The 27,389-nt window shown below is 40.1% G+C and overlaps 1 protein-coding gene across 8 annotated transcripts in view; it reads right to left on the bottom strand.

Annotated features, from left to right (window-relative positions):
* Positions 1-27,389, bottom strand: part of AFF2 (ALF transcription elongation factor 2) — a 335,651-nt gene that overhangs the window by 140,229 nt on the left and 168,033 nt on the right. For all 8 annotated transcript variants that reach the window (XM_086850057.1, XM_086850055.1, XM_086850056.1 and 5 more), the window contains exon 4: positions 12,773-12,817. In XM_086850057.1, coding sequence (XP_086706183.1) covers positions 12,773-12,817 — 45 coding nt within the window. The remainder of the gene's footprint in view (positions 1-12,772; positions 12,818-27,389) is intronic.

Below are 27,389 nucleotides of genomic sequence, written 5' to 3'. Positions count from 1 at the left end.
AAATTCCCAGTCTAAGGCTTTTCAAAGAACACAAGCAGTTAGTGCAACATTCCTTGGGGTTCCTGTATCCTTTCAAACATGATGGCTTTCTTGTAGTTTACACTTATATTAAGAAAAATGGTAAGGAGGAGATCATGCCAACCTCTTTTAAAAGAAACAATGACTCAGTTGCCAAGGAAAAGGAGTGATAACTATTTTCATGGAAAGAAGCCTCCAGTGAACACCTCACAGCTGAAGCTATGTTCTTTGTTTTTGTCTGAACTCAGGAATGACAAGGGGCTGCTCTTCAAAAAAATTTTGAGCACCAGTTTTGATTTGATTGGTATAACATTACTTTTTCAGATAAACTGGCAGTTCAGACATCTTGTTGAAAAGATTAGGGACTCAAGAGGTTAGAAATTATAAAATACTGGAATAACTGAGAAGAGATTAATTGGATTGATCTTAAAAAAAAAAAAAAAAAAAGTCACTACTGGGAATGTGCCTACAAACCAAACATGAAGTGTTTTTATCCTGAGGCTCAGAAGAGTATTTTTAAAGGTTACTGTACCTTGGTACAATATTTTCTTTAGTAGGATATACTCATGGCAAAGAAATTAATGCACTACAAAGCCCAAAGGGGCTTTTAACACTCAATGCTTGTGCAATAAATGCCATGAGAAGATCTCAAACACAAAATATTAGCACCTGCCAGTTTTCAGCTTGGCTCCAGAGCTGAAATTTGGTCCACACTTTAAACCACTCAATCAACTCACAGCAAATACAATGAGTACAACTCTTCCCATTTTTCTTTTCCGTTAACCACCCATGACATTCCCCTATGCCTTGTGGATTCGTGTTGCTCCCGTTTCACCCTGTAAAGTATTACATATATATACTAGTAAGTATTTCCACCTACCCCAACAATATTTACTTACACATTGAACAGAAATTTTGGAATAGAGAAAACATTTAAAACAAGAGCTGAAAAGTGTTGATAACAGGTTTCTAAGGACAGCCACACTAGAACCCTGGCCTCAGGAGCTCTGGAAGGCTATACAGTAACACCTGCAGCAGGTAGAATACGTAGGGTATGCAGAATGTTGAAAAAATAAACCTGGGCACTTGGGTCAGACCTTCAGATTCTTGTTTGGAGACAGCTTTTCTCTGCTGCCTCTGAACAATGTTAACAAACACCTCAAGGCCTAATAAAATCATCTTCATTCTAATGCTAGAGCCTGACATTTTCTTCAGCTGACTTCTGCAAGGCTGGGTGCCTGTATGACTGCTTTTACATCAAAAGAGATGTGAGAAATTCCTTGAGAAGAAAAACAAAAAGGAAAATGAAAAAACTATTCTGGTCAGATTTTTCAGCTATCCAAAAAATAGTTACACCACTGACAAATCAGTGTGACAGGATCTACTTGCTAATTAAACAAATATGACAATTTTACTGTGATAATTTGAAAACACTCAAAAGTGCCACCTATGTATGCATAGTTCGCATTCTTCTCAAATGTATATTAAAACCCATGTAGTATATAACAGGAAATTGAAAGGAACTTACATATTCAATAAAAACACAATTATAAGTGTAATTTGAAATGTACAGCTAAAATAGACTGGAAGTTCATAAGGTTTCTCAGAACATTAAATTCAATGACACACTTTCTTTAAAGAAATGTTAGAAATTCAGATAAGCCACAGTATGTAGCATAATTTTAAATATCTGATAGAGCCTTGCTTTTGCCCAATCATCATACCAATAATTCCAGCTGAGGACATCAATGCATTTTGCTAACAACTAATTTAACTTTCAACAACTGCAGTGTGGGTGAGGTTCTGGTTCACCATTTCACAGAAGGAGACACAGTAGAGCAAAGGAGCATCTCAAGGTTATTCGGGAAGATTAAAGATAGGATTTATAGGATAAAGGCTTTATCTGAGTCTACATATTCAAGCATTTATTGAGAGGGTATTCCAAGACATGAGAAAATGAACCATACCAGTCTTTCACTGGCAGATTCAAAGTGGTGTATTCTGAAGACTGACAGCTGGAACAATCTCCACAGGTGAAAAGGAAGACACCTCCAGAAAGAGCTCTGCTGACTATGGTGCATGACAAACCAATGACACACAGCAAAGACATGAATTTTCCTCCCCAAAAGGCAGCTTCCAGAACTATTTTCACTGTAGAATGTGGAACAACTTAAACTTAAGACAGATGATGACCACAAGACTGACTGACCACATCAGGCTGCTTCCACAAACCTCATGGGGGCTGGCAAATCTGACTATGTGTCACCACATGACTCTTCCCAAGGAAAAGTCCACCTGCAAGGGGTCTCTCAGGAGGAAATAAAATAAGTTTTGGTCCATACATCAGTTGGCATCTGTATTCTTGCTTTAAGAAGAAATTAGGATTGGCTTCAGTTAAACTCAGACTGCAGTGCATTATGAAAATGGCAACAAGCATTCCTGGTATCTGATGTAACAACACACTTCCACCCATCTCCTCCAAGCCAAACAATGAGATTCAAAGCTGAAACTTCAGGTTGCTTCAGGTTTCCTCCAGGTGTCAACTTTGTCCTGTTCTCTTTACTTTTCTTGAAGGACCTCAAAGCACTGAAGCATCAAAGGCTGCAACATGCAAGTATAGATAAAGCATAAGGGGTGAAACTGAGCATGCCTCAAGTACCTGGCATCTTTTTGATCCATCACTTTAATTTCTCTAGTGCTTTCCTTACATATGTTTCTTTTAACCATCAACTATTTTTTGACTGTCATGGTCAGAAACTTCAGAGAATTTTAAAAATGTAAGCTCTTGAAACTGTTTCTGTAGGTTTGTTTAGTTACATCTCTTGGACCAGTCTTCCCTTGGACACTGCAAGTGTCCTAGCCTTTTCCTAGTCTGCTTCCCTTGACTAATTGTGATTAGGCTAACTTATTTTTCATGGAACCCATGAGCCCCCTCAGCAGTGCTGACTTATGGGGAAGCTTTCTACCAGGATATAAACCATGCAACACTTGCCCTCAGAGCTACAAAAATGGAGCTTTTCCCATTTGTGCGAGAAAGAGCCACAAAAGTCGTTATAGGCATTTCAAACCAAATTTTTTTCTAAAGCATACATTCATTTCAGAAAGCCTAACACAATTTTAATATGTTTTCAATGTCTTCACTCTGTGCTGAAAGCAATTTGTTATGTATAGTACACATTATTAATCTATTTAAATGAAAGGTAACACTGCTAGCAGTTTAAACATTCAGTGCCCATATTTAACAGGTTTCACTTAGACAGGACAAGATGAAATAACAAAAATGATTAATCTGAGACCAGAGAAATATTCTACTATGTGTATCTCAAAATAGGACTAGATTTTTTTGCTTAATGCCCTGTCAGTAAGCTATGTAAGTGGAGTATGAGAGCTTCAGATGGCTCTTCTGTTTAGCCACACTGCAGACTGTCAGTTTGGAATCAGCAGCAGGACAGATACACAACAGGCTCTGGCATTCTTAATCATGTTTTTATACAACATAAACTCATGCAGCCCACAAGGTCCTTAGGAGAGGATACCTGGTACAGCTGGAGCTAAACACTGTAACACTACAGTAGTGTTTAAAATTTTCCATCCAGTTCAGCACTTGGGGCCTTTTTTCTTTTCATGGGAGCATACAAAAGGTCAGAGTTGATCTGACATGCCAGATTCCTTGGGTCTGTTTTCTTTCGCACTTTCACTCCAAGATAAGGGAGTTACTCTTTATATACAAGGATAAAAATGATGGGAATTCAGGTCCCATGGGTCTCCAAATTGGCAGTAGGAATCTCAGTTTTATGACATTCTCCACTCAACTACAAGACTCCACCAAATTGTTTTCCCACATTTTTTTTTTTTTTGGTCTCTTTCACTTATTTCTAGAACTGCAAAACTTAGTGGTATTTGAAAAAAGTAGTATATTAAATAACCAGTGTTTTTAAGTTCTGTAGAAAGTGCATCTGATCTTCCACAAGAGCTGCAAAACTTACTTTCTTTTCCTTTAAGAGAATAACTTTGCTTCAATTACTTTCTTGTTTGAACTGGCTGTAAAACAATTACTTTGTATAATCGCATAAGAAATAATTATTTTTATCATAACAGAGTACTTAATCAGAGTGAGGATGCTGAGCATGTAACATTGCAATAGTAGATCTACATAGTAGATTGTTTCGGAGCTGATTTTCAATGAGGGAGAGAAACTAAAAATGGTTGTTTTGGTGCAAAAGAGATGCTGAAGAGCTTGGAAAACAAACTTCACTCCTTCACTGGCAATCATTCACTTATCATTTATCATTAGAGTACTTTGTTTCTCTTCAGGAGCAGCAGTACATGTCCAAACTCTTGTGATGTCAGATCATTTTATGGCAATTTTTGTAGCAATGGTAAATCTGGCAATGATGGCAGAATTATATCATACTACTGAAATCGGCAATATTTCAATTTGGCAGTACCGAAGTATGTGTTAAAATATTATGGTAAAGGAGATAAGAAACCAATATTGAATAGTGAGTTTTAAATAGGCACATAGCAATCTCTCTATCTTTTCCTGATTACTTTTTGTAATCTTTTTTATTGTTACAGTGTAGACAGGCTGCAATAGACACACAGAATGATCAGATTTTACATTTCAAATTTCTTTGCTAAATAATTTATTTAATACTTCTATGAAAATAAAACTTTTATTTGATAAATGTGCCTGCAAGCTGAAATCAGACCTTGCTTGTCTGTCCTGACAAAGGTCTAATCTTTTGCTGCATTACATCTTGAAGAGGCATTTATCCCTGTAACTGGCAGGTGCAGAACACCAGCTTTCGAATACAGGAAACTCTGCACACCCACACACATTTGTCAGATCAGACAGTCAACCTTTCCTCCCTGTCACCTCCCCAGCAGCATGCAGTCTGCCTTGCCTTCAGCTGACAGCACAAAGCAGATTTATACTACAGACCTACAGATACAAGTGCATCACTCCCCTCACATGCAACCTGTGCCATGCCAGCTGTGCAACAGGGACTCACAAAACAACCGCCTCAGCCAAACACTTGGCATTGACTCGCCAGCTTCCCACTCTGCCAGCCTGAAGTTAGCTTTGAGCTTTAGACATGATGCACCCTCAATGCAGGCAGCTTTGGGATAGTGCTCCTGAGGTGCTTTTCTCATGGGTGCCACCATAATGTTGTCACTGTAAGGGTAAATGGCCAAAAAATTGCATAATCCTGTTCTGCCACTGTCAGGTGTAGCACACAGGGGCCAAGGGTGTGCTCTAGGCTGGGAAGACCTAAGACTGCCTTTTCCAGTTTCCAAAGAGCCTTCTGCATGCCAAGCTTACACCAGGCTGTCCTCAAATGACTCCAACTGTTGATCTCACCCTTCCTGTGTGTATACTGGACAGTGCACAAAATGCTGGGAAAAGGCTTCTTTTGACCTTCCTGGAATTGTTGCTGAATGCATGTGGCGATAATGTTTGTGGTGATTCTGAGAGCAGAATTGAACTGATTACCTACCAAACTAGGAAGGAGCTGTTCTCAAGGAAATATTCAGCATTTCCATCTTCTGGAGTGAGACCACACCTAGAGAGTCATCAGAGCAAAGAACTGGTCTCTGGTTATTATGTATACTTAAAGTAATACAGAGGTAACTCCTTTTAATTTTATAAAAGCATCAGCAACGTCAGTGGAGCTGCTACCAATTTATACCAGTGTGGGAGGAAGAAAAATCCAATGAACTCAAATGAGATCAGAGGTCAGTGGAATTACCCCTTGATTTATATTATGTGAGAGCAGAAACTGGTTCTGCCTCCATTGAGAAAATGCTGATTAAAAGCTTGAAAATGCAATGGCTTAGAAATTGCTAAGAAATTATTTTTATCCATCCAAATCTTCATGTACATAAGCAAAGTCTGAAGGAAAAAAAACAACTCTCAAAGCAGGCTATTACCCGTTCCTTGCATGCTTTCAAAGGCTGCACGCCAGAGCAGGGACAAAGGCCACAGTGCCACATTTACATGTGGGTTAGCTTTTCAATCAATTTTTTCATTTCAATAGAAATAATAAATCACCTTATCCAGGAGAAAGAAGCAGCTTAACACAAAACATATGGTGCTGGGCTATTTTTATAGCACACCTAAGATGCATAGGGATTCATTTATTTACTCAGCTATTTATAAGTGGCTACTCTTACTCATTCTCTGGACAGCTAAATGCCAGGTTGCTATGTTACTGTTACTTGACATCATCGCCTCCCCAACGTGTTCCCACATTTGACAGGTTCACATGATTTACTAGGCCAGTCAGCTTGTTATTCACTTGTCCAATGATGTCTGGATGATCATTTTAAATTCACATCATGTCCTCCCCAGCAAGCCCCCAAACTCCACATGAACATTTAAACTACCCGTCAGCTACTAAGCGCATTTGTAACCACACTGGATGGCATACCTGTATTTTTCAAATTACAATTATTATAATTAGGTTTAGCATCATTCTTCAATGTTGTTTGTATTTTAGAAGAGAAAACAATTACTGAGGGGCAAATAATGGGCTATATCTGTTACAGTCTAAATTTGCTATGTGAACAGCTCACTGCAGCTGTGGGTGAGACATTAAATCCGTCAGTGCTTTCAATTGACATGAGGAAGGTAATCCTACACATAATTTGCAGAGTCAAGGGCATTTTCACCTGCTGATCAATTTACATATTCTCCCATGTCATTAGACAGGAGGTAGTCATCAGAAGACACCCATACAAATTACAGACTTTACTCATTTAACTCCAGTCATTTTTACACTTATTACAATCTGAACTATATTTGGGATCTGTTGTGCTTCCATACTAGAAAGCTTCTAATTAGTATCACAGCTGTCCAAATACCATCAGAAATCCATCTAGTTACTTGATGCCTTCCTACAGTGAATATGCACATACAAGAGTTCTTTTGTTCCTCTAAAGCAGGACAGATTTACAGACAGCAGTGCCTGCCCAGGTGGTTACGTTACAGCCACGAAAGCTGCAGTGCACAGACTGGGGCTTTGCTGCTGCCGGATTATGTCCAACTGATTGCCTGAACACACACCCCAAACTTCCAATTTACACTCTTGAGTCCTCCAGAACATGTAGTTAAAAAAGTTTCCTTTCTCTCCCATGCAGTGTTGTGCACTTATCAACTCTTTAGCCAGGGGTAAACCAAGGTTAAGGAAGGTGCCTTCTGTGCTCTCCACAGACACAAAAAGGATCACTGCCCAGTGTCACCCTCAGTGTCACCAACACACCTCACACGGTTCAGATCACATGCAGCGACAGCAAGGCACACTGATGTAAAGCACTGGTACAAGTGGCACAAGTAACAGCTTTGGAGGCTAGTTTTAAATGTCAGCTCTCCTGCCGCATCTGCACTTTGAATCACAACATTTTGAACTAATTTTTCAATGGGTGCACAAAGCAAGTGACAACTTAATTTAAATCCATATTAATAAAATGGGAATTACACACGCATACTTTTAATTGCATGTCTTCCATATTATCCTGTAGTAGTTTAGGTTTGCCAATTTGAGCTTCCTGGCAAATGCACTAAATAATGTAGCAAGTTTAGCGCTGGCTAAAATCACCAGTGCACCTACCAGAATTATTTACTCATTTCCTGCTTTAAGATATGAATTAGGAGGAAGGCAAAGGAGGCTCAAAGCTTAAAAGGTATAAAGAAAACTTTATTAACAGAACTAAAAGAATAATAACGATCAGAATAAAACCTTCAGAACACTTCTCCGTCCCTCTCCACAACTTCTTTTCTTTGTCAACTGACAATATAGAGACAAAACCTGGGATCTTCAATCAGTTACCACCTCTACAACAGTCTTTCATCAGCTCTTGTAGGGAGAGGAGTTTCTCTCGCCATGCCATGGAGACTTCTCCACAAGAAACAGTTCTCTCATGGCTTCAATGTCACAGCGAATCATCTGCCCAGGAAAGGAAAATCTGTTTGCAGTGTGAAAGTCCCTCCCATGCCTTGCAGCTTTCCCACAGCTGCTTTCATGGGCCATGTCAACTTATGGGGTACTATTTTAAGGATGAGCTGTTCTGGCATAAAAACCCCCAAAAGTTCTCTTCTTTTATCTCTGGGAACAGAAGCTCTTCTTCTATCTCTGGAGCAGAGTTTCTCATCTCTCTCTCTGTTCAAGCTTCTCATTAGATTACAGCTTTTCAGCATCCACACGCTCCAGCACGAGTGCCCTTTTCTCACGGGCTGCGGGTAAATGCTGCATCCCCCCACGTGCTTCATGAATTACAGGGGAAAAACAAAGTCTGATATATCAAACATGTATCTTCACCATAGCCTTACAAAGTGAATTTCAGCCAAAGACCAAGGCATCTCCTCAATCCCCTCCTAACTAGAATTTGACTCCTTCTGACCTCTGTGTCCCATGTTGTTTTCCTCACGTGTCTTCACCCTTTCCTCTTCCTGATTCGGGAGAGAATTGGTGTTCGTAGGTTCGTTTGTTCTCGAGCTTTATCAACTGAAGCAGTTTTTACGGAGTTCTGCGGCACTGAAAAGTTGATCTCATGCGGGCTGTGCATCAAGGAGATCGCTTGCCGTGCCTCTGGCTGCTGCTCACGGGGTCTCTGCCCACACCGTGTGAGCCGTGCCGCCCGCCGGCTTCACTCTGCGCTTTTCTTCATGCGGAGCGCCGAAAACAAGCAGAGCTGCTGCTGCCGTTTCTGTCCTTCTGTCCGCACCATGGCTGGCTAAAAGCGGCTAAACAAACAAAGTTCATTGCGAGCCACGCTGAAGCAGCCACGGCCGGACGCTGCTGTTCTGGTTGCGTTGATTTTTCAGCCCTGCAGTCCCGCCCCCGGCCGCTCCTGGCCTCGGGGCCGCTCCCAGCGCCGATGCAGCCCCCGGCTGGCACGGCCCGGCAGTGCTGCAGGAAAAAGGACCGGCGGGCTCTGCCGAGAAGGGGCCCGGCCCCGCAGCGAAGGGGCCCCAGCCGCCCGTCAGGACGGGGCCCGGTGCACTCCCCGCTGAGGGGCTCGGCAGCCCGCCCACAGCCCCTCAGGGAGCAGAAAATCTCGGCCGGGCCCGTGGGGCCGGCCCAGCCCGGCCGCGCAGGCCACACGGGGCGGGTCCCACCAGCACCCCGTCACCTCTTCAAAAGCCAGAAGCCAAGAGAAACATTTCCCGGCCTTGCCTGTCTTTAAAATGTGAATCTCACTGAGGCGGACCTAGCTTCTAACAGTTTAATAGGTTGTCAGTTCTCAGAGCTAGCCAGCTATTGGTTTTTGCAAGGAACGGAGGAAGCTCTTAGCAACCCCTCTCAGGAAAATCATTTCCGTGGGTGGATTCTTCCTTTCTCACCAAATGTCAATTAATGCAAAACCAGCACATATCCACACTTCCAAAACCATTGGTTGGAAAAAAAACCCCCAAACATATTTTGAAACAGAAGAAAGTGTAGACCACCAGGTATTTGCCTTTATCTTTCAATTTGGTATTAGCAACCTGTACAAAATGAAATCTGTACTATCATTACTCTTTGGCATTAGTTGTCTAAGAGATGATGAGAATGATGATGATAATTGTTATTTTTCACAACCTTCTCAGCCATCATGGTTGTAAAAGTAAAATCAACAGAAGACTGGTCTGCCATTATTAACTTTTGGCTGTAGTATTGGGAGCAGTCCTTAAAGCATTTACACAAGATGACATAAGTAGTTAAATGTTTCAGGAAATCTAAAGGACTGTGAAATTTTGTCTCTGAAGACTCAGGGGTCTGAATGGAGTCAAGAACCTTCCCCTCACTCAGTTGAAAATTTTAGAATATAAATTAAATTAAACCTTTTCCTCCAATATGGAAAAAAATAAAGAAATAAGAAGACAGATTAGGAATTACAAACCTCTACAATTACAGAAACCATTAATCAAGTTCAGTTTGAAAAAAGAGTTGTGTAAAATCAGAGGTCACAGATCGTTGCAGGAGTACCTCTTCCTTGTCTAGCAAAGAAACCCTTGAGATTTATTGTGTCTGAGGGATGGAGCTGAATTAAATCACTTAATTCTCCAATTTAAAAAAACCAAAACAAATCATAACCAGAAAGAAATGCAAACTTCAAGGTATGCATTGCTCCATGGGTAGGTGCCAGGCAGAGCACCCTTCCCCAGCTCTTTGGGGAGCACAGCTTGGCAGCAGACACAGCCCAGAGCAGAAACTGCCAGGGATTGCCAGGCTGGCAAAATACACAATTACAGCCCAATTGTCTGCCTTTGGGGCTTGACTGTCTTAGAATCCTTTGTCTCTACCTCTGTAACTCCCTGACAGGACAGAAATGTGAATAACCTGGTGTTTTTACTGAGAGAAGCTGCCATGAGGGAGCTAAGACCCAAGCTCCCAAAAGTTCATCACAGCCTATGTAAATGGCCCTGAAAGGCCAAAAAGTACCTGTCAGGGCTGGAAACTTAATCCATGTTCTCAAAGTGCAAATTTCTGCTGAAACCAAGGCTCATTCATGTGGAGCAGCCAGCCTTAATCTTCTGATATGGCATTTCCATGGGGAGCCCAAAGACTGGATTTTGACCGCTGCTGGGCATCACACTCTCTTGCTTATTTTCTCTCCATTGCCTGTCAAGTAGAATATGATACCCTGCATGCAGCCAAAACACGTTTTCTGCTAGCTTGTTCTGCAGCATAAATTTAAGAAGAACAAAGTAAAACACAAACCCAGGTACTTCTAGTGCCAGGTGTGCTTCAGTACCACATGTGGTTGGAATCCTGAGCCACTGTCATGAGGGCATCCAGCTGGCGCTAGGGTCTGCTGGGTCTTTTCTGGGCAGTCCCAAAACAGCTCTGTGGTTGCTGTGCTCACACAGGCAGGGCTGTGCAGCCCAGTGCAGGCAGGTTAAAAAAGGCTGAAGGCAGCCTGTGGGTGCCCAGAAAACCCAATGCCACACTGAGGGCACAGAGCCCTTGTGAAGAAGTACCAAACCAGCCTCGTACATATGAAGGGGCGCACTCTGAGGTAACCATGGCTGAGGTCCAGGTGCCAAGACTGTATCTGCTGTCATGTATCTGGTGTCATGTGCTCCAGGTGCTTCTGGCCATGCCAGTGGCTAAGGTAGACAGGTTTCTCCAGCATGGGCATGAGGGGTGCCTCTGGGAACCTGCAGCTGTAGTCCAGAAAGATCTGCTGATTTTTATTCCTTCTTCACATGCCCATTACATGTCCTTGTGAGACAGATCCCCAGAGACATGGAGTCCTGCTAAGTCCCTGCTCTGTCCACCCCACGAGTGCCCCCAAGCTCAATGGCCTATCAGTGGCAGGAGCAGGGACTCTGCAGTTCATCCCCATTCTCTAAAGGCTACAGAAAGTCCTGCTCCAATCTCAACAGGTATCAGAAGGAAGCCCAGAATATTGTGCTTGTTTGTTGACTCAGATTACAGTCATGGTGTAGGAAATAGGGTCACCATCTTGATTTAAAAAAAGACATTTCTTCTTCCTGTGATTTATATGCACTGTTCCCACATTAAAAGTATCAGCTGGATGGCTGATCCTGAAATTCATTCCATCACAATTTCTTTTGATGCTGTTTACTAAAAACAACTGCTTTGCTCAGCCATCAAGTCATTCATTCCAAATATAGAAATGAACCTAATTAAAATATGTAAAGAAGTGAAGAGGACATTTAAAATGTACCAAGTATTTCACACAGCCTTTCAACATTTCCTTTGCTTTTGCTCCCTTCCCTTAGTGTTCTATAGGTAATAAACCTCCACTTACTTTGAAGGTTGAAAGTAAATATTATTTATTTCCTTGCATTCATTACTCCTGGGTGCTCATGCAAGATCTTGTCCCTTACTGCAGGTCTGCATGAGCACACCTGCCCACTGCCTCAACACACTTCTGCAGCAACACTGACAAGCCATAAGGGCACCTAGAGCAGCCCAAGATAATGTGTGTACACAAACCAGGAGCAAGTTTTACAAGCTATTTAACTCTGAATTGCAATGAATAGTGAGAAGCTTATTTTATTTTATAAGCAAGAGTAAGTCTTTGCAAACAAGCTGGCATGACTGTTACACATGATTTCAGGTCTGGGTAAGTCTGCAGCACTACCTCCTAGTAACAAGGACATGATTGTAACAAATTCCCACTGAAATTTTATCCCTTCTACACTGAAAACTAACTGGTTGACTAGCAGTCCCAGGGAGGTACATCTAACAGATGGGAAGCTCAACCCATGAGAACAAAAACCTAAATCTGAGTGAGGGACTGGTGGGTTGCAAAACTGCCCCTAGGCAAATCTCACTGCCAACAGGGGAACTCCAGAGTTGGGGTGTCTGAGGAAAAGCCCATCTTACACTTAAGAGTAGGGCATACAACTTGTGCACACTCCCTTTTTCTTACTACACGATCTTCTTGCAATTAAGCCATTCTCAGTTTGGAGTGGCAATTTTCTGTATTCAACCACTGACCAAAGATCACAGAAAAAACATGTCTGTAAGTCCTTAACAAAACTGAGCTTGAAAAGGACAGGAACATGTGTAAATCCTGACTGAAACAAGCTGGCAGATGCAGAGTATTAGGTGAAATGATCTCACTAAGGAGCATCCTGGGCCTACACCCTGCCTGTGTCTTTTCATACAAACCCACTGAAATGTTATTATTCAACTACAGTGTTAAAGACAGCCCTATAAACCCTCTCCTTGGAGAATGAAAAAAACAGCACTACAATTATACAGAAGATAAAAAAGCAAAGGGTATTACTTACTCGCAGTATTTCTTCCACACAGCTGGAATCATTGGGAAGGGCAACCTAGGTTTAAAGAGAAAAAAGAAATGTTTAGTCAGGTGCTGGATGCAAAGTTCAACCACACAGGTGAGCAGCTAACAAGCAACTGCCTTTGTTTGAAGACTGCTGCATCCAAACTTGCTGCCTACCAAATTTTCCAGTTCAGATCAACATAAATCATTAGCAGGATTTTTTTTTAGCCCATTTTGTTAAAAGTTGGGGTTTTCTCCACGCTGCTTTGTGTTCCTAACGACACTTTTGAAGCAATAAAGTACTCTGATTTCCTCACAGTTGAGAACTGGCAGTGGAATTGCCTGAAACTTCTGTAATTGAAGAAGATCCCACTGTTCCTCCATTGGCAGCTTTCAGAGACAGGGCGAGGTTTAACTTGCCACAGTTAATGTGCAAGCAAAGGACAGAGGTGATAACAGGAGAAAGCTGTTGTCATCAACTATCTTATCCTACAGCTTAACAGGTCAACAGCCCTGACAGCTCTTAAAACTTAAATATATACTGTAGAAAAATACTGGCTGGACTATAAGGCTGATTTTGTTGTCCCTCATTCCATCAGCCTGTTGCAGTTTCAGTGTCCTCTGCAGCCGGCACAGCACACAGGTATCCACCTGGAGAGGCCTGATCCTTCTCCCCTTAGAAAAATTCAGTTTCTAAGGGGATTATCTCTGCACCCATTCACACCCATGCACACACACAGTGATGCTGCTAATATATTCCAGTTGAAAATACTTGTTAAGTGGTACTTACAGCATTTGCCACAATCACCCATTCTAAGGATATGAAAGAGCACAAAACCTTTAAATACTGTGAACAATTACAGAAACAACAGGCAGATGTGACCTGTATGTACAGCCACTACTGTAGATAGCTGTGGTGGGCTCTTATCACGGGGTAAAGCAGGAGAGGAAGAGACAATATTCAGGAAGGTACCAAAGAACAGGTAAGTCCTTTGTGCCATAAATATTCAGAGAGACTTTTCTGACTGATTCTTCTACCTTATTGCCCTTAGTAACTAGTTTGGTGAAAGACAGTCATGACTACACTTAACCCCTGTCATCCTAATCTGCTATAGAGCTTGACCAAAAGCACTGACCATGGCCTTCTTGCCTGCATTTCAGCCACCACTGAAATGAGCTTCAAGAATAAATCCACATCGCTACAGAAGCCAAAGACCACGGAGACCTCTTCGATCACCAAGCTCATGCTCTGCTAATGTAGCAGATTTTCCCCCTATCTTCTAGTACTATGGCTAGTCTGGCCTGAAAACTGTAGGGAAATCGGTCTCCCATTCCTTCCCTTTATAAAATATGGAGTGTTATAAACTACTTGGTGTGTTCTTTATAATGGTTTAACAAAATTTTGTTTTGTCACTTCAGCTTTTCTGTAGAGCTCTCCCCACTACTAGAAGTAATTCATTACTTCCCATTTACACCATACACAGACATTATATATATGCAGAATTATACTCTACTTTTCTCAAATGCTATATGTTCAAATTTTACCTTCTTCCCTGATAAATAAGATTTTCCTCCCCTTTGGCTTGTTTCATCACTGTTCTCAGAATTCCCAACAGTTCATCAATATCATGGTAAAGGATTACCCAAGTGAATATGACTACACCACAGGAGTATTAGTGATTTTTATAGACTATTATTTTGGATAGTATCACCTTACAACTGTCAAAGAACCAAAAAAAGAACCTTACCTTTTGTCCCCAGTTTCTACTCAGCTTAAATTACCTAACAAATGTGGCTGAGAGCTGCCATTGAGTGGCCAGCATGAACTGCAAGAGACATGCAGTCCATCTTTACACCACAGGACATGGACTTGATGGGACTTCCTTCATCTCCCTACTTTTCACTTAAATTACGTTTTTCTCTCTCAATACTTTTGATTTCTCTGCTCATCTGTTTTTTCTATTTCTCATACCAGCTCCCCATTCAGAGAGGAATATGGTTAATCAAAAGCAGGGGTGTTACTGCACTGTGCTGTGGGACAGAACACATCTCTAATACATGCTTCATTTTTTTTCATTGAAAAACTAGTATGTTGGAATATGAGAAAACAAAACAAACAGTCCTCCAATAAGCTTACAGTGAACACATCAACCACAAAATTTCTCACCACAGAAACAGGAGCAGCCCAAAATCCAGCTGAGTGAGTCCGACTGGGAAGAGTAAAAGCAGCAGAGGTACAGAACTCTCTTTACTTAACACCCTTCCCTACCATTACACATACCAGCTGTATTGGTTAGCCAAGGTATCATGTGTATTTCTTTGTTTAGGAAAGTGATGACTGTGCCCTCACTATTAATACAGGATGTATGTTCTTGGTTCTTCTCACAGTTGTCTCCCAATTCACAGACCTGTTTATGTTACTTCAGAACTAATGATGATAATAAAAATAAACATACCATTTTACTTTAATAAAGCCTACTATATGTTATGCAATTGCAACCAGCTTCTGCTGGCAGCACTTGCTAATAACTTTAAATGCTCATGCATCAATTTGTGCTAATGGCAAAGATTTTAATGGTTTGACAGAACTTTTACTCCCTTTGGCATTGCTTTGTTTTGAATCACTGGTATTAAAGTAAGGCAAGATGTCAAAGTGCTGTGATTGTCATATAGGGAGATCCAAGTAGGAGCAAGCACAAAGAGGAAAACAGTTAGATTGATGCAAACATTAAAAGAATAATTATTACAACATGGCTATCAGAGAGAAGATCAATGTAAGAGTCTTTCAATACATTACTATTAATGGATTTCTAAAAAAATGAGACCATTTTTCTAAATTCATGCTGCAGTTGCACATTCGAAGAGACTTGAAAGGCACAGATGCATTATAAATTTAGTCTGTCTTGGGGAAGAAAAAAAGTAAAAACAACTTCTCAACCTTTCAAAGTGTGAATTAAAAATTGCAAGTTTAATTGTCCATAAACACTCACGTTCAGCTAACAAGTGTGAGCAGGCCCACATGGTATCCAAGCATAGATTCATCGGGACAGAATGAAACAGAGCAGATACAATATTCATCACTTTCTCAAGTGCAAGCGCTATAACAAATTGTTATTAGAATTGCCATTAATAAACTGCCATGTTCCTTCTGTAGTTTAGTCAAGATTGGACATTCATCCCATACTACTATTTTCCTAATCTAATAAAAATCAAACATTTTAGGACCCATTATGTGATTCTACATGCCCTCTCTCCTCTTCAGGTTTCATCACTAATCAGAGTCTAAAAAGGAGGACAGAGCTTGCACTTGTGCACACTTTTGGTGCTTTTCTTCCTTTATGAGCAGCATAGTCTTACTCAACTAAAAAAACAGATGCCAGGATTTGGCTTCTGCCAGACTGAGTGGTTGCAACTCACATCATGAGCTCCTCTCTCGGCTGGCAGTGCATTCACAAACCCCAAACTGAAGAACAGTGAATGCTACATGAGGGGCAGACAGAAGTCCTGAGGTAATGAAACTTCAATCAAAGCAAGAAGTTTTCACAATAGCGACATGCTACACTGAACTCATCTTCCAATTTCCTTTTAATCTGGCAAGCCTCTTTTGCATTAAAGTGCTTCATGTTTACTTTTAAATAGTGCTTGCTAAACAAAAAACAAAACAAAACAAAACAAAAAACCCCAAAACCCACAACAACAACCAAAAGCCAAAACAAAACAAAGAAAAGAAAAAAAAGAGAAAGGTCAGATGGTCAAAATATTCCACCTAATACAAGCTAGTATTCTACAGCTTTCTTCACTGTTCCGTCTCAGAAGAGAGAGAGCTTAAATTATGTGAAACTAAAGGGTTTAATGTATGGCTTGGGTGGCTTAGTGCTAAACTTTAAAGGGAGGGAAGGAGGGCAGAAATCTAAGTGTGAGGGAATAGTAGCCTTTAATTTTATACAGATCAAATGACATTGGGTAAATGGTTACTATATCTGATGAATCATGTTGGTCTAACCTTCTATTTATTCATTCTACAGTTCCTTGAGTACTCTTACATCCTGGACAATTTATAATCTGCATGAGATCAGATTTTGTTTTCATGGCACAGAAATATATAAAGCCTCTTTTCCCTGTAATTTACATCCAACAGCAGACATTTCTCAGAAATGTTAGCAACACAATCTTCCAACTTGTGAGAATAGTTCTGAAAATCAAATGTAGTGCCATAAAGCAGAAATACAGAATAATGTCTTTGCCAGAACTGACCAGCTACATTTTCATCTGTATACACTGTTTGTGAACAAGCCCCTGCTTTTATTGATGCACTATTGGCATTCAACAAGTAATCTCTTTTTCCTTTGTTTTATTGAAAAGGTACATGTATCATGTAAAATAATGTAGGAGTCCACTCATTCCTTGCGCATGAGCACCTATGTGCTTATACATCAGGAGCTCAGCTTTCCTTGTCATCTCCTTTATCAAGGAATCCATTTTGACTCCGGGGAAATGAAGCTCATGCTACTGTTTACACCTTCGAACACAAATTGATTTTTCACTTGCCAGCATGAAAAGATCCTGTTCATGAGCCTTGATTGATCATTTCCAGTGTGCACCACACAGTGATAAGAAGAAACTGGAAACAGCAAAACAAGGACAGTCAGCAGAAGCCTTGTCCTCTGAGTGCCTTCAGCTTCTGCCGGGCTTCCCATTAACAGAGTACTTGATTTTTCTGATTCTTTTTTCTCTGATTAATATAAGTGGGATATGCATGGTGAAGTACTAAGAATAGCAAAATTTCCAGATACAACATATTGGACTAGATCATGTTTGAACATCCTTCCAACCTGTATGAACCTATGGTTCAATTCTTGCAATATGCTCATTATAAATCTGAGAACATGAAATACGTCACCTGCATTTGGCATATGCACCCATGTCCTCCCAACACAACCTCCCCTTTGACTGTCATATTTTCTTGCACACTCAGGCTTCATTTCTTCACTTTAATGGCTCCCAACATTCTCCTCAGCTGCCATCTGACTACACATTTCTCCTCCTGAGAAGACTGTCCCATATTTACTTCAAGTAAAGTTCACACCACTGCTCAGTGCCCACTGCTCAAACCTACTTGGATTGTTTCTCAGCTCATGGTCCTAGTTCCTTTCTCAATACTGAGAGAAATGATGGGTTTGTCTTTACAAACAAGCTGTGGATCTGCTGATAAGATGCAGCTATCAGTGAGAGACAACAGAAACAATGGGATGGATTCCACTAAAAGATCAAAGAGACACTGAAAGAGCACCATGAATTCCACAAGAGTTAAAAATTAAGAAGGGATTATGCATTGTGGGGGGGGAAGGTATCCCAGGTATCAGGCGCTCAGGGAAGCCTGTACCTCTCAAGTACCTCAGCCTATGGGGAAAGAGAGAAGGGACAAGCAGACGAGAATTAGGATAAAAAGGAGGCTGCGCCCTCCAAAAATTTGAGAGACCCCAGGGGAATGCCCCATGGCCTCTCCCTTTATTTGAATAAAGAAAAAAGGACTCCTCTGTCTCTTTTTTGGACATAAACCTCTGGCGTTTGTGGATTAATTTTCCTGACATTACTAAGTCCAAAAAGTGTCACTCATGTTAAAGACACCTGGAATAGATGCCAACTGATCTCCCTAGCTGGGAGGCTCTTGGCTCTTCCTTACTAACCTTAGTACAAATGTGTAAGAATGGAAGTAGCAAAAGCAAGGAATGAATATTGCAACCTGACAGCAGGGATTTTCTGGTGTATCTGATATTTGTGGAGATATCACCAACATACTTTAGGGCTCTATGTTTTCATTATGGAGGAAACTGAATGAAGTCAAATATGGTGGTATTAGAAAAAACAACCACAACAATGAAAAAAAAAACAACCCAAAATTGCTCCCTTGGTATTCAAATGCATACATGTGTTTTTCACAGGCTTATTCATTTTCAAGGGAGCCATTTGTGGGTCCAAAATAATGTATATCCACTGTTTTCTTCTCGTGCCTCCACCATCCTGGAACCAAAATACCATGAGAAGACTACATTTTCCAATATTTTTAACCCCAGAAATATCTCCTGAGGCTTATTAAAATGTCTGTGGAAAAATATACTTTTCACATGCATAAAAAATTAAGAGAGAAAGAAAAACTGCTGCCTAAAACAAAATACAGAAAGCCGCTCCTCTCTTCTCTTTTAACACAAATACAGCAGAAGCTGTGTAAAATATGCATTTACTGGAGAATCTGAAAACACAAAAGAGTTTTAAGGAGTGAGTTAATTAATTTGTTAAGCTAAGGCAGCCTGGCCTGCAGTCAGAACTGCTCTTCCAGAGGTGGCTAGAGAAATTTATGCCTTTCCCCCAAGTAAAGCACCTTAGCTAGGAAAAACAGCTTACTAGTGTGGTCCAAAACATGACTGAATCAGACTCACGCTGATTTTAGTGACCTTCCCAAAAGGTCTCTAGTTCAGAAGCCAAAGCTGCCTACAATAGGTACCTTTAGTTTCACACAAAAGCCAGTGACTCTCATATGCTCCTCTCCAGTCACCAAGAGCCAGACAAATGTGTGCAGTCACACCAGGAGGGGTGACTAACCCCACCGTGAAAGGGATTCAGATTCATCTCCCTACAAAGAACTCAGCTTACAACAGCCTTTTTTACCAATCTAAGTAAACCCAACTACAAGGACAATGTTTTTTCACTGGCATTTAGTTCTGCTACAGCAACTTTTATACCAGACTGACCTGGATGTGACTTTTCTTGTTCTTCTCAGTATGTGTTGAATTTAGTTCATTTTTTTCTTTTTTTCATTTCTTTGATGTTTTCTTTTAACAACACCATTTCAGTGTTGATCAGCATGAAACAGTCTCCATGAAAGCACAATATGCTGATGTTCAATTTAAACTCAATGGTTCACCATTATCTTCATGCAGTAAATTGCCAAACTCTATTAGAGAGAGAAGACTGATAAAGTGATCTCTCACTTCAAGATCTCCTGGGAGTTTTTCGATGCAGGTAAGGCTGCACATTTTACTTATGGAATATTTTGAATGCAGTATTTTAGAAAATCACCATAATGATAATACCAGAGTATCTGATAATGTTATAGTATTAAGCCAAGCCCCAGCAAAAGTGACTTTTGCAGTACTTAATTTCTGACCAAAACACTGGCTTGCTTAAACACTGTTACAACCATTTGATAATGACAAAGAGCAAGGAAATGTGGAATGTCAAATTTCTTTTTCTTTCTTCCTGTCTTTCTGTTCCTCCTTCTCTTATAACTTCAGCTTACATAAAATGCATACATTTTCTTATGTGCCTTGGCATTTTCACCTTATTCTGGAAGACATTACCTTATACTAAAGTGATGATAAAATGAGCCCTGATCTAAAATGCCACCATGCACTTGTCCACTTGAAACCTCAAAGACTGACTAACAGACTGTGTAACCCTCTGCTGTGGTAAGATATATGGTGTGGCAAAAATAATGATCAAGTGTCTGTTTCTTGTCTTCCTTTTGCCAGTGTGCATGAAATTTAACTTCTCCTAAGACAATGAAGCAGCATAAAAGGCATGAAGGGAGCTTAGCTTACAAGTCCATTTGCCTTCAGTTAGGGGGATGTGAATTGGACACCGTATTTATCCTCAGTGTAACCCTTTGAGTAGAACCTCTTGGAAATCATGCAAAATTTACTGTACAGACACAGCTGTCTAAATTAAGTTGGAATTGGATCTCCTTTAAATCTATTTCACATTAGTGGAATGTGGCATCTGTTCCCAATATGCACCAAGCACAAGAGCACCATCAGGCAGGAGTTGTGTAAATTCCTGTTAAAATAGTGTCAAAGTCACCAGATCAGAGTGTGGCCTTGAGCATGGCACTGAAACTTCCCCCATGTCAGTGAAGTTGCATCATGTAATCTGAAACATTATTTGAGCCTATGAATTCAGACTGTAGCATTTCTTTATAAGTTTTAAAGAGGAACCTTCTTACATGTGTGTTTACATCAGACAGTACCCCTACTGTGGCTACAAGGATACATTGGGTGGTTGTGTTGGTTACCTGTTTCACTTCTGCTTTTTAAAGCAGGTATGAATGTCCTCACAGAAAAATGTACTCCTGGGTATAATTTGTGCAGCAGTTTGCACACCTGCAAGGCCTTTGCTGGGACCCAAATTAATTGCTCAGAGCTTGTTTGCAAATTAACTCTTTTCATACATCTTTCCACCACAGTCACAACTTGCAAGTCATGACCTCAAACTGTCTTCAAAATTGTGGGCCAGTATTCGAAAGGCTCCTGTTACTGCTCCGAGGGAAACAAATATATTTTGAAATACTTAGGGTTTAAATACCAACCTGTTAGCATAACTAGTCTACACAGATACATTTTTAACACAAACTTCAAGTAAATTAAATTCTTATAGGAAATAAAAGCTATTTTCCTTTTATTAATACAAAGCAGTACAATTATTGAATATGTTTTTATTGTGATTGATACAAAATCAGACTACATTGAGAGCCAGATCTTATGCTTATTAAATAGTAAGACACGCAATTATCCCAACTGAATATCATGGTCATCTACAAAAGAGGAGTTAAATAACACTTTTTGGACAGTACAGAACTTAGAACAAGGAAAATCTGATTTTGAAGGGATATTTATGGTCTCTCTTTTAGTTACATTTCTAATTAAAATGCTTTGATCTATTAATGCCAAGGGACACTGCTAAATGTACTCAATGTAGAAGTTGCTTCTTTTTCCTGAGCTCCCCAAATCTCTTAGATCTGTGTGCACTTATGCTGTGTGCAGTTAAACTGTTCACTAAAATGAAAAGATATCTAAGAATAACTCACTTCCATTAGATTTATAAATCACATTAATTAATTCTACATCTCCAGTGGTGTAGAGACCAAACTCTAATGTGAGATCTAATTAAAAAAAGGGGGAAAAAAATTGCAATTGAAACACAGAAGTAACTGTTTAGCCTAAAATTAATGAGGCACTATGCTAAGCAAGAATGTCCATAAATCCCTAATGAGGATTTTAAACACATTAAAATTTCCTAATACAAAGTGTTTGCCTTCCTTTTATCCAATAACAAATAAGCCAATAATTTTCTGCCTCTAAATGACACTATTAACTGTCATGGCATGTTTTATTTGACAAACCCTCCATTCAAATACAGTAAAACCAATTAATTTGCCTGCTGTGAAATGTGTTTCTTGATAGCTTTTATGTGATTTTTCTTCTCAAAGAAATGTAAATAGGAAGTCAATGTAGGTGCCTGATTTTGCTTAAAAATATGACACAATAACTATAGATTTTCTAGTCAGTTTGCATTTCAAATGAATTGAAAGATAACCTCCATTTTCAGGTCATCAATCACATAATGGTCTCCTGATAAGTAAACAGTTAAGAGTAATAGTTTTATTACCAGCGAAATGGCCCCATATATGAGCTGTGATAGCTGCAAAATTACCACTTTGCTCCTTTATAAATAATGGTTTGCAGTGGGACCACTTGGCCTCTGCCACCTCTGGCACCCCCCACAAGCAACACCGACAGCCCTCTGAGTCCACACTACAATTAAACCAAACGTCTTGGAAGGGTGGAGATGGTGATGTATGACTTTTTTTTTTGGTCAGAAAAATCTATAGAAAAAATAAAAGATAATTCTGTGGTTTTAATGGTCCCCTGGGCACCACTTAGCAGATCTCAGCAGAGCGAAGCAAGACTGTGTTACAACTGCCCCACGTTAAACAGTACCTGAATCTGAAATTCTTCCAAGGTTTTGCAATTGGGAGGATCAGCCTGCTAAAAAGTACAAGTTTACATGTCAGAAATAGACTTTTGTCTGTGCCCACACTACTGAAGGCACAGCAGAGGCTAATGCCCTGCTTTATGGGGTCTGACTGAATGCCAATTAATCTTTACAACATATGGACAGTCCCACCACCTCTTGCACTGCATCATGATCACATGGAAACTGTGGTTTCTTTGCCTTAAGATGGAAACCCAACTGGAAAAAAAACCCATGACAGCCCACACACACAGAACAAGGAATTAAATAAAACAAAGATTTACTGGTGCTGAACAGGACACAACCACTCATTTATTTAATCATCTGTAATAGATTGCCAAGTAGACCCAGGTAATTTATGTAGTCTGGCATGATGGCTGATTTTCAATTTACACTGTCCTGTATGTGTGTTTCTTATTGAAACAAGCAAAGCAAATATGCAGTTCCACTTGTGGAGCAGTGCCAAGGCTGCCTGACATAAGAGGAAAGCTGGGGAGAAGTGGGGCTGGGATGGATCAAAGGCAGTAAAGGTGCTCTGGAGCTCTGTCAGCCATTGTCCCCATCACTGAGACACACAATTTGCTCCTTTTTCCCAACAGAAATTCCTGTTGCTGTTGCTACAAATTTTTTGCATAGTGACCTTTCCACAGGGATGTCTGGAGAAGCAATTTATATTTATACATTATCATCATATAAAATTATATAAGAATGTATTCAAGTAAGAGAAAAATGCCTTCTGCAAATATCTGGATTTTGCTCCTTAACCACAATCCTATTTAATAAGCTTAGGAATTGAATTGCAGCAGCTTCAAAAAGTAAATTGAAGAGACCTCTTGCCCTGCTTCAACAGTGAGAAAAACATGGTCTTTCTGTACACTCTCAGCTAATAAAAATTCCCAAATTAAACTTTAAAAATATTTAAGTGAACTATCTTGACACAGTCAAATATCAGGAAATCAATTTCAAGTTGATTGAAATCAAGCTTTTGTGCTTAAGGTACTGCATACTGTAACCTGCATTTTGCTCACTTTTCAACCTAGGGTTCCTGAAGTGTGAACTAAGCTCTGGCTCTCCCAAATGCAGCTGTCTGCATCTAATTTCAATGACAAGAACTAAATAAAAATATAAATATTTTTGAAAATGATCTGATAGTATATCCCACATCAACAACTTTTACATCTACTTCTTAATCAAGACATTGAATTGGGTTAAGACCACCTGACATTATATCACTTCTGACCTTTTCAACTGTCAAAGCAGACAGATTTTTATCCTACAAGATTCGAGCCAAAGCCTCAAAGGTGCAGTGCCAGAGCATTAATCCATTTCACTAGACAGTCATTGAAATTATAATTGAAAGTTCAACTTACTTTAGCATTTTATGCTGAAATACTTCTGGCAGCCCAGGGCAGAAAGTTGAAATGTGGTTTCCAATGGAGACCATTTCCAATGGTTTTAAAATGTTGGCAGTGAAATTCCTTATTGTCAAAGAGATCAGCAGATGCCAACTTCCATTAATTTACTTTCTGTGACTGCTTCTCACTTCAGGAAGCCTTTCTTTAGCTAAAGGTGCTGACCTGCTGCTGAATCCCATCAGAAATGGACTAGGATGGGATTAGGAGACTGGGGACACTCCCAGAAATGCCTGTACAGCAGCCAGGGCAGATCTCATCCCTCCATTTATTCAGACCCATGGCATAAGCAGAAAAACAAATCTGCACAAAAGACAAGACACAGATTTGTAAGAGGTCCAAATTCAAGCTAAATAACCTGACCGATGTGCACCACACTATCAAGAGTAACTCCAGAACCTAAAGGATCAGTAGACAGCTTTTCCTCTTCACCAAAAGCTGTCATAAAAGCAAAAGGAATTTGAAATTTTGGATCTGAAAATAACAACACCATTTTAAGTAGTCAGTGGGCTGTAAATCCTTTGTTCTGGTATTCTGGAGCTGCCCAGAGGTCCTTGGCCAGGAAGTTCCATATAAAGAGCAATTTGTTATTCTTAGACTAATCTCAAAAGCTGTCTAAACAAGCAAGTTTAAGCAACAAGTTCTAAGTTAACAAGTTAACTTAGAAGATGTTTCATTAAGTCTAAACATTTTTTTTCTTAATTTTTGAAGTTGGGATTGACTAGTTAGTAATTCTTTATTCTAATTCTGGCATCTTATCCAGAGGCTAAAAAGCTTCCTGTTTGGGAGGAGGAAGGGGAAAAAGGGAACATGAATTCTAATATCCGTAATGCAATGATAGGTAATTTTATCAATGCTTTCTAGCCTACTGCTGTATTTGTTTTATAAATTCTACTGTCTTTATCTGCACAAGGTTCCCTTAAATGCTTAGTCCCAGGATATGAACCTGTTAATTCAAAGAGAAATAATTCTGCAGTGCTGCATGAGCAGTGGGAAGAAAGCAGCTCTACGGACCAGATTTACTGGGGTGTGCTAGGTCTCCTTGAGAGACAGCAATCTCAAGGCTCAGCTCTCAAAGTCACACCATTAAGGCAATGAGAAAACAGACCAGGGCAATGCAAATCTCACAGAGGGCACTGGAGACAAACACCAGAACTGCAAGATAGCTCTGGGATATTAGCAGTGGCATTGGCAAACCTTCTGTACCCGTGTGAAGGGTAACTTGGCAATTCCTGCTTCAGCACCTTTAATTACTTTGCTGATGCCAGCATATCTGAGGTGTCTCCTACTCTATACGTGCACATGGGTATTTGTGCATGTAACTGAGTATGTATTTCTTTCCTTCTCCTTCTTCCTTCTCCTTCTCTCATGGCAAAGATCATCTACAGATCTCTGGACAGCTGCTAGGCTTATTTCACACACAGAGTGTGACGCTTCTGCAACACTTTTTCTCCAGGTCCTGAATGCAACACAAGTTGAAATTGCTCTCTGGATCCCTCTCTGGGCTCATAGTCAGTTTCCTGGATTTCACTGTGCTCAATCCACAAACTCTGTCAGTGACCCAATTCACAACTCCCATGCCTGGAACAGGATCAGGACACAGGTGCTTTAACACTGAACTGTCAAAAAAAACCGTTAAACAGTTTTGTTTGACAAAAATAGTGTGACAGAATTCATTATAGTAAAAGATACAAAAATTTTGAAGTCACAGAGAGAATTTGGGACTTCTTGTTTTTCTAGATGTGTCCTGCAGCTTGGGCAAGCTAATTAACTCTGCATTTATATGTTTGGGCATGTAGAAACACAAGAAGCAACACATAACTTGCCATCACCTAGGTATAGCAGGACACAGTGGCTTGGAGCATCTCAGTAGGATGGTGTCATATAGGAGTGACATATATACACAAAGCTGTATACAACTGGAGATTCCTGACTGCTATAAATGTCAGTCCTCAATAAATGGTTTGACCTTTTTTATCTATCATTTTCATTTTATAACTGAAATCAGGTTTGACACACTGAGCATTTCAGGGGAATTGATGCAGCTTGGGGATGACTTTGGAGTCTCATGTCTCACATCACACCCTTGAAATTCATGATCTCTAAAGAAGTACAATGCTGTCTTGGTACTTAAGCCCCAAGGACCTCCAGCATCCATTAGCTGGCTGACCTAACAAGCCAATGAGCCCATTATCAATATGTCTCTGTAAACCAATGAGGGTTCTTTTAGTGCAACTGCTTAAAGCACATAGCAGCTTGATCTTAGAGAAGTTATTCTTTAGGTATTTAATTGAGGTATTCCATGGGCAGTCTACTTATGGGTGAACCCACTTCTGCACTGACTACAGAGAGAGGACAGGGTCACTACTCTGCTTAACTGGGGAGTCTCAGCTCAAGACTGAAAGTTAGGTGAATTAAATATGGATCACAAACCCCACAATAGTGCAGCAGGCTCATGTGCCAAGCTGAACTCACTGTGTAGAAATGGAAACAGATGGGGAATAAATTCCCCATCAGACAGTGACTTGGAGATCTGAATCCAAGACTGAGAGCCAACCACTCATGTTAAGCCAGACAATGAACAATTTGTTGCCTAATGATAATTTCGAATTGGAGGGAGGAAGGGGAATTGCTTTGATTTGGACTTAAAACAGTATTTTAAGAACCTTACAGAAAGATGAAATTTTGAAATTATTTGATGATTTAAAAAAAACCAAAACAACAAAATGGAGGGGTTTCCTACTGATTTCAACCGGTTAAACCACTTTCATGAAGAAAACAAAACAAAATAATGGCAGAAGCTCCATAAAGAAACCATTCAGAATTTGTTTTAATAAATAAAAAGCTAATTAGAAAAATGTCTAAATGTCTGCCCCTGATTGTCACAGTTTCCTTGAATTTTTAAAACCCAATAAAATAAAACAATGTTAAAAGAAGTGGCTAAATTTGATCTTTCAATGTAGAACTTGTGTCCCACAAATTCCAGAGCTGCAAGGCTCAATTTCAGGCTTTCCTCACCAACAATTTTTCCAGTAGGATAACAGAAAATCCAGTTTCCCCTCCACATACAGCTCAGTTTATTAAAATCACAGCATTGTTGCAGGGCTAAATGTTTTGGTGGTGTTTTGTCACAAATGCTTCTGTTTGTGTGCAAGCAGTAAGCTCAACAAAATGAAATGGAAGAAACTCTCAGATATTATCAAATAGCAAGATTTTTCTCACTGTCTCTTCCAGAGAACAGCCTTGCTTTAACTGGCTGAAGAGAAAAAGGTGGTTGTATTTGAAATGGCCAGAAGAGAGAAAAAAGCTGACAGAATGATGTCTTCCTTGGTGAGGATAGTCCACGACTTAATACCGTGTGTCAGCTCAAGGTAACACATAGTCATATGCACATGATCTCATCAG

This window comes from Cyanistes caeruleus, chromosome 14, assembly GCF_971803275.1.
Source record: "Cyanistes caeruleus chromosome 14, bCyaCae1.hap1.1, whole genome shotgun sequence".
NCBI lineage: Eukaryota > Metazoa > Chordata > Aves > Passeriformes > Paridae > Cyanistes > Cyanistes caeruleus.
Note: the sequence above shows the minus strand (reverse complement) of the source record. Positions and strands in the feature narration are given on the sequence as shown.